Source organism: Copadichromis virginalis, linkage group LG7, assembly GCF_057382275.1.
Source record: "Copadichromis virginalis isolate Kocher_CV1m ecotype Utaka linkage group LG7, C_Virginalis_male_GT1.1, whole genome shotgun sequence".
Lineage (NCBI taxonomy): Eukaryota > Metazoa > Chordata > Actinopteri > Cichliformes > Cichlidae > Copadichromis > Copadichromis virginalis.
In genome coordinates, this window is record NC_140624.1 from 4,996,837 (window position 1) to 5,005,022 (window position 8,186).

The 8,186-nt window shown below is 39.7% G+C and overlaps 1 protein-coding gene across 2 annotated transcripts; it reads right to left on the bottom strand.

The window, feature by feature from the left end:
- Window positions 1–1,210: 1,210 nt before the first annotated feature.
- On the bottom strand, window positions 1,211–7,676 carry mterf2 (mitochondrial transcription termination factor 2). 2 transcript variants are annotated; one of them, XM_085461293.1, is made up of 4 exons: window positions 7,358–7,676; window positions 6,193–6,277; window positions 3,578–3,685; window positions 1,211–2,770 (listed from the first exon to the last, which is right to left on the bottom strand). In XM_085461293.1, exon 4 carries the CDS (start codon window positions 2,742–2,744, stop codon window positions 1,617–1,619), a length of 1,128 nt encoding a protein of 375 aa, XP_085317419.1. In that variant the 5' UTR covers window positions 2,745–2,770; window positions 3,578–3,685; window positions 6,193–6,277; window positions 7,358–7,676; the 3' UTR covers window positions 1,211–1,616. The 2 variants fall into 2 exon arrangements, with proteins under 2 accessions (XP_085317419.1, XP_085317418.1); XM_085461292.1 differs by having other exon boundaries at window positions 3,578–3,722.
- Between the last annotated feature and the right edge of the window lie 510 nt (window positions 7,677–8,186).

Below are 8,186 nucleotides of genomic sequence, written 5' to 3' on the forward strand. Positions count from 1 at the left end.
GAATCATCTGCCCAATGGCTACGGCCATGTCTACGGGACCATGGTGAGTGATTCAGACAGCAGCAGATGGGAGGTTGTTAACGTACACCCCCGCCCCTCTAGACACACAAGTCCTCAGTCTCTTTGTTGTGACCCCCATCGTCTACATTATAAGAGTGAGGGGACCTTGAGGCATAAAGTCATGACTTCATTAGCTGTGATGCTCGCTTCCATTAAAAGGCACTCTTAAGCATGTTTCAAGGGCTTTTGCTGGCTTTGAAACATTAAGACACATTCAAAATGAGACATTTTATGGTCCCCTCTCTTGGTTTAGACAATGCCTAGTATGATTGTATATTGATTTTGTGGCTTATGCTAACATGGGCACTTATCCAAAAGCCTTTTTAGAACCACGTGACACACAGAGACATGAAAACCTTAATTAATAAAGTCAAACCTTATGGAAAATCGATTTAGTCTAAATGAAATGAAAGTCTACTGATTTTTTTTGAATGCCAGAAAGGTTGCAAAGGTCCAGTCCGAAATCAAAGGCACATCACTTTTGTTCCTTTTTTTTATTTATTTTTTTTTTATCTTGCGTGGGTGCATTTGAATTCATTTGAAATGATAATGAAGTGACATTTTAGAAGTGAAATAGCTTCTAATAAAGTGTCTCCATCTGTAGAGTAACAATAAAAATCGGAGGCGCAGTTAGATTTCATCCCTGAGGGTAACAGTTGTGCAGCCAAGAACATTGTGTGAAAATGAGACACTTGCACAGACAGTAAATAAAATGGTTAGAAAGGCCTTGTTTGTTCTCCATGATACATCTGATAGACCAATCAGCACGTCTGTCACCGAGCTGTCATGTCATGCAGAGTTTTATGTGACGTTATTGTAAGGAGTTTTTTTTGACAAGGGACTGCATCTTCACTAAAAACTGACACATTAAGATGCCATTGCATTTGTCTCACTTTCTGATATCAGTCTGATAAATCAGCACATAGCCGCTCTCATCTCTTCCAGTGTGAATTTACACCTACATGAAAGTGCACTGCTTTTTCTTTGTAACACCTCAGACTTGTAAAAACTGAATGTTGGGGTGCAATCACACTTCTCTTTGGTCTGAACTACAAGTGAAGATTTTACTTCTTTTTTTTTTACAATTGGGAAAAATTCACACAGCCTAAATAGATTGACAAAAAAAACATTCACAACACTTCACACCATAGCTTGTTAACTGGATTTTAATTACATTACATCCCACGAGGTTGGAGAGTTTGGCAAGAGAAAGGCTATGAAACAGTCTCTGCATTGTACCTTCAGCTGTTTTTAAAACCCAGTTTTAAACATACAAGTAAAAAATAAATAAATTATGAAGCAAGTCTTTAATAGATTGTTTTCCAGAGTATTCAGATTCAAATTTAAGGCATCTTCACAGGCAAAATTCACTGTACAGATTAAATGGCATCATTGTAGTTAATCCAATTTAACTAAAGCAATAAATTCAAACATATGATTATAATGTAAGTGGAAGTGAAAGCACATTTGTAATTAAGACACGTTAATCTTTTACAAAGTACAAATACCCATAAGAATGACATGGATCCAGTTAGTGTTCGTCCATACAACCCGTGTCAATCATCCGCCTTTAAAGGGGCGACAGGATTAAAAAGTGGTCTCTCCCTACGGAGCTGTAGTTTTCCAAAGCTCATCTCAAAGTCCTTCTTAGTGCCATTTAGCACCTCCAGACTACCTGTCCTTATGTCATAACCTCGAGCCTTCAGTTGCTGGATGCGATAATTTACTATTTGCGTAGTTAGTTCTAGGACAGTTGGAGTCGCTGTGATTTGACACATGCTGATCCCAGCACTGAGAAGACCCTCAAAACGTTCAGCCAGAGTAGATTCAGGGTAGTACAGAAGAGCTGGGCACCTGAGGATGATGCCCCGCAGCTCTGTCTCAGAGCACCCAATGGTGTCTTGAGAGTACAGCAGAGTGTGACGCATACTGTCTGGGTTCAGCTCAGCCACAAAGCCCTTCAGCCTGGACAGCAGGTGGAGCAGCTGGGGTGTGCTGAAGCCCTTGTCTCTCAGAAAAAGGAAGTTCTCCCTCAGCACCTCTGGAGGCTTGAGAAGAACAAACGGGTTCTGACTCAGCAACTTCTGAAGCCAGATTTTCATGTTAGCTTCCTCCCCTCCAAGTTCCTGGTAGGCGTGTTGGAGAGTGTGGACCATCAGCTCGTTCTGCTCTACTGGCCGGCTGAAGCTTTGAGGAGCGCTGGCCATGAGTTTGGTGATGACTCGTTTGTTCAGGTTTAAACTCTGGAAGTAGGAGATGTTGTTTCGCTGGTTGTCATGGTGACTGGAGGAGGTGAAAAATGAGGCTGGGAATTTCTCAATGACACCAACCAGCTCCCTCTGGTTTGGACACACAGACATCCACAGCTCTTTCTGAGTGTAAATCTGCTCAGGATTACAGAGGACAGCCTCAGGATGACTTGTTAAAATATGAGCAATGATGGGGCCCGAGGCCCCCATGTTCTTTAGGAGTTCAGCTACTTCTTTTGTATAGGCTGGACTCTGAAGCAGCACCCATCCTTTAAGTTTCCGGACCTTCTGGATGTCCACAGATAGATCATAAAGAGCTTCTACAGTCTGCTGGTTCTCTGCTACACTATGTGTCGCACGTGATCTGAGGTTTAAAGGTAGAGCTGTGACAGGTTGGCACCGGAGGCACAGGAATGTCGCGATCGAACGCAGCATTGATGCAAATTCCTAACACCAATCCCCTAAACACAAGGAGGAAAAGAAACTACATAAGTAACCAGAGCACACAGACCAATCCTTACATTTATTTAACGCTTGTGGTCACCCTTGCTCTGTGAGGTTTTGCCCATCATGACAACAGAACAACATTAATGTTTTTTCTAACTCCAGAAATTCTAAGCGAATAAAACCAAGGTCCAGACACGCAGAGCTGGGGGATATTTCTAAAGCACAACCTGTATTGATTCATCTACCTTTATTATTTCTAAACTGACACACTTTAAATCTTTCATCTCATTTTGTACCATCATCTTCCAGCTCTGACTCCACTGCTTCATGCTCCTTTGGTTAATGTCACTCATCCTATCTTTGCATGCATAACAGAGGCTTTTTATCGGAACTTAATGGCCTCTCTGTACAGCTGCTGCCATATGTTTCATAGGGGGAAAGCAAGAGCCAACTCGATTACCTGACACTGTTGACGACTATTTGTAGATAGCATCTTTGAAAGCAGCCTGTTATTACTCAAAGCTTTTTATTTCAGCACTGTAAATAAACATGTTCGTTACATCTTCACAGGGGCTGCTTGTATGACTGACGGCATTTATTTGACCATGTCAAAATACAACCCTTCTTGCACTGACCCGAGCATTTTCATTTGAAGAGTCATGCCGGGTACAGAGCGTGCCAGCTGAGCTAACAACTATGCGAGATAGTCTCAATATACAGCTGACAGCTCATTTATTATAATATTTATTCATTCTTGCTGACAAAAGATGTATACATTTTAGAAACACTGGGGAAACCTTTGCAAAACAAAAATGAATTACCTTTGTTAGCGGTCAGAGGATGTGACGTTTTGTTATGAAACCGATTCCTTCGTCTACACTTTGTGTTGTGTGGTGTTCCACAGCGACACCCACAGGCCCTGAATGGTACTGCAAGCAAGCCAGCTACCTGTAAACTCAACTGACACTTAAATAGAAAAATAATTTTACAGACAGAATGCAGAGAGGTCGATGTAAAAGTGTGTTATTTTATTTGATGTACCAATTTGCCCAACTTCTCTGTTTTTTAAAGCAGCACTCTTTTTATTGCAGCCCATATGTCTGATAATTAAATAATTTTGACAAAAATCTGTATTTCAAACAGCAGTTGGTGCTCTTTCAAAACCCTGCAGCATACGGGGCCCTGATGAGTGTAATCAGTGCCGGGCTGAATTGGACTGAATGCACGGAGAGTTTCCTCGCAGTTGGTGCTTAATCACGATGCTTGATCACCAGCTCTGCAAGCTGTTCCATATAGTAGCACAGGAACTGCTGCTGCTGCTGCTGCTGAGTGAGTATCTGGGTTCATTATAGTTTATATAATAGTAAACAGATGATACGTCTCAAAGGAAAAGAGGTCAGTGCTTTTGTTAAAAAAAAGAAAAAAAAAGATTGTTTTCAGATCCTGTTCTAATCTGTCCATCTTTGAGATGATTGTTTCTGTACATGATCACTGATTTAAAAATGAGCCTCATAAACAAGTCAAGTAAAACTAACATTAAAACACTTATTGGTTCCAGTCCGTGCGTAGCAGCCTGTGATCGCTTTTATTGGCAGAGGAACAGTAGTCACTGCAGGAATCAACATATGCACATTCATTATCTATAGCAGTAGCACAGTTACACACACAGAGGCAGACTCTCGAAATCACAAGAACTGTCATCATACTTATTTCAAACATTGTTATAATTAACGCTATTACTGCTGCATGTAAAGCAAGGTTGAAGTTAATATTCACTGAAGAAAAAAAAAAATATATAAAATACATAATGTCTTAAAGTGTCAAGAGATTCCATGTAAATTTAAGGAGCTTTTAAATTAAAAATTCACATTTAAATAGAAAAAAACTACTCGATCAGTTGTTTGTTTGCTTTTAATATTTGTTTTTTGCTAATAAATTACACTCTAGATAAGTGTGTGAACTCCCCCATAGCTCATGGTGGTTTCTTATTGCTTTTATATATGACTTTATTGGTCTCTCACATGATTTTAAAGCAATTTTGGTCCACTTTTTGTTCTAACATTGCTTTCGTTCATTGAGGTTTGGAGGTCTTTGTTTATGCACTCAAGGTCTCATTGCAGCATCTGTGCTTGAGATCATTTTCCTGTTGTATAACATAATTTGAGGTGTTTTTGCTTATATCCTGTGATTGGTTTTCATCAGCTGTAGTATGATGCATTTTGTCCATAGTACATAATTCATAATTCTTCTAATTCCAAAGTTTTATGGTTTGTCGAGATCCAACTATGTAAATCCAAGCTGTGCTCCCATCTTCTTTTGGGAGAGGCTTTTTCTTAGTAAGCATTCCAAACAGACACATTTCTTGTGTTTGTCTAACTTTACCTTCATAAAATGTAACATTCAATATTTCTAACTGAGGCCTGTTCTGTCTGAGATGTAGCTCTTGGGTTTTTTTTGCAATTTCACTGCATATTATTTCTGACCTTGGGGTGAATTTGCTGGGATGTCCACTTTTGGGAAGACTGGCAGCTGTCTTGAATGTTTGGTGAATAATTTTTCTCACTGTAGAATGATGAATTGGAAATGGCCTTCTAACCCTTCCCAGATTGATGGGCAGCACAATTGCTTCTGTAATATCATTTCTGATGTTTTTCCTCTTTGGCATTGCATTAAAACACACCTGAATGCTTCACACCAGCAAACTGCCAGAACCTCTGCTTTTATGGAGGTGGCCACAATTGCTGATATTTCGGTTAATCAAATGCATTTGATTAGCAGCACCTGGCTGGTACTTAATTCCTATGTAAGCACTAAGGGTGTACTTGTATCGTCTGTTTTGATGATTTATTTTTTCTGCTTCCTGTGGAGGGGTGATCTGGGGCATGTGGCCCTCTTTTACCCACACCTGCAAGCCCATTTATTCATTATTATGTGGACTTTCTGAGTTTCATCAGCAAATATGTAAAAATGGCTTCTCGAGCATGTTTTACAGCATCGACTGCAGGGTCTAATTTGTGATGAATGCATTGAACGGCAGTCATGTTAGGGCTTTTTACACAGGAGTGTAGCTGTACCATTAGTTGCAAAGCCAACAAACTGTGTACCTCTCTTTAGAGACACCTTTCATAGCATGGCTTTATAGCAGAATGTAACAGACAACAACCTTGTTGTGTAACTGCAAATCAGCAAGTTGAAATAAGAAGCTCCATAACTCAACTGATGTAACTGGTGCGTGACTTGGCAAGACCTAAAACATAAATATATTGCAACATATTTGATGTGATTCTATCGCTTACAAATAGACTAGCTCTTAATCATAGACTTGCATCTCCGCCAGATCGCCTAATGGGACTCAAGTCAGTATGTTTTACTGACCTATCCAACTTATCCAATGAATCCATCTTGACCAAGTCCTCTTATTAGACCAACAACTAACCTGTTTCCTGTGGAGATGTGTGGTTTCCCCCTTATCTGTTTGCCCTCTCTCCTCAACATACTGCAATTTCTGGCAGTAACAACCTCTGAAAATGAAAGAAAGATATCCAAGAGAATGACTACTTTGTTACAAGAAGAACATGCAGATTTTACATAGCATGCACGAAGATAAGATCTGTCCTTGTTTATATTACCTTTACAGTGTTGCAAAACAGAAAATCCGCTTCATATTACAGTATGCTGCTAATGTTAAGCAAGTATTTATCCAAGGACCCAACATCAGAGAGAAGTATTGATTTTCATAGTTGTACTATTAATCAGCTATAAAGAGCTCAGCATTCATAGAATGAGAAAGTGGAGTAATACGATGAGCTGTGACCTGTTGTTTTATGGCAGGTCAAAGTCAGTATTATTATTAATTAGTCTGGTGCCATATTACACAACTGGGCAGAAGGCTGGCGAAGTAAATAAGCCGAGCAGTTTATTATTGACAGATTTAAAATCTTTTACAGCTACCAAAAAAATAGTTCACACAAGACACAGACAGTTACTTTATAATCAAACTGCAATATTTCAAGGCTTCTAGTAACACTGATAAGGATGCCGTCTTCTATTCACATTCATATTGTAAATGTACTGTCAATGTCGCTTAGCTTGATATAACAGGAGACAGCTTTTGTGTCTTGTACAAATTCCTCAGTTGCTGCATTATTAAACTGATAAAGCAACGGATGAATAATTTGTGTCCTCTCACAGTGACAAAAATAAATAAATAAATAAAAGTGACAGTGCAATATACCAGAAACATAACCTAATACAAGTTTTCTAATGCAGATTTAGTTCAGATTAGTCCACTCACTCAATATCATGATGATGGTAAACAAAACATGAACTGCATGCATTTACAAATGTGCAATCAAGCTTGCATGGAGGAAGAAGGGTTTATCTCACAGATACACAAAGATGCATGATGAGTGATGTAACCTGGAGTAATGCAGTCTTTCAGCATCAGACTTTTTCCAGGCCATCTTCTGGAGCTAATCAGACCCCAGCTTATGTTCCAGCAGCAGGTATCAATGGATTCAATTCAGTTTTATTTATTTCACATCAAATCACAACAACAGCTGCCTAAAGGCGCTTAATCTGTCTTCTTAATCCAAACCTACCTGGTGGCTTTCTCTGTGGCTTCAGTAGTGGATCTAACAGATCTCTTTTTATCTTGTCCAGTGATGCCTTGTACTTTGCGCCCTGTAAAACCTCACCAGCTCAGCCTCACAGGCTTGCAAGCTTCCAAGCTTACAGGCTTAGTGGTACTTACACCTAGTACCTAGGAACGTGGCATGATTTTGTTTGCTTCATCCATTTGATCTTTCCAGTTGTTGGCAGTGGTAAGGCTAGCTTTTGGAAAGATGTTAGAAAATGAGATTTTCTGCTGTAGTACATTTTCCCTTCTCATTGGAGCTCGTTGCGATCACATCCCCACCATCATACTGGTTCAAAGTTCCCCTACACCCGCTTGCACACACATCTGAACAAGGTGTTGCTGGTCTTTGTCCTTGGTGTCGTTGACCCTGGTTGAGGGAAGTAGGTCTTATAAAAGAGAAAGGAGAAGCAGACCATTTTGACTAGGTGGATCACACCTAAAAATAATCTCATAATCTCTGAAATCTCAAGGAGTTCAAAAAAATAATTAATTTACAATAAAATAACATTGTAAAACCAGGCTGGGCCAGGAACAACTAAAGAGTTTAAAAGACTAAGTAACATAAAAAGAGTTCTAAAACAGTATATATACAGAAAACCCCGACAAAACTAAAAGATTTTGCAGTAAAGTGCCTCCAAAGCCCTAAAAGAGAGCTACAAGTCCAATAAAAAAAGTCCCCTGTCATCCCTCATCCCTCATGTACCCGTTTGTCTTCTGTCCACACTGTGTGCACTGCATGCTGACCTGTGAGTGAAGGTCAGCATGCAGTGCTGAGTCACTCAGTCAGTGCT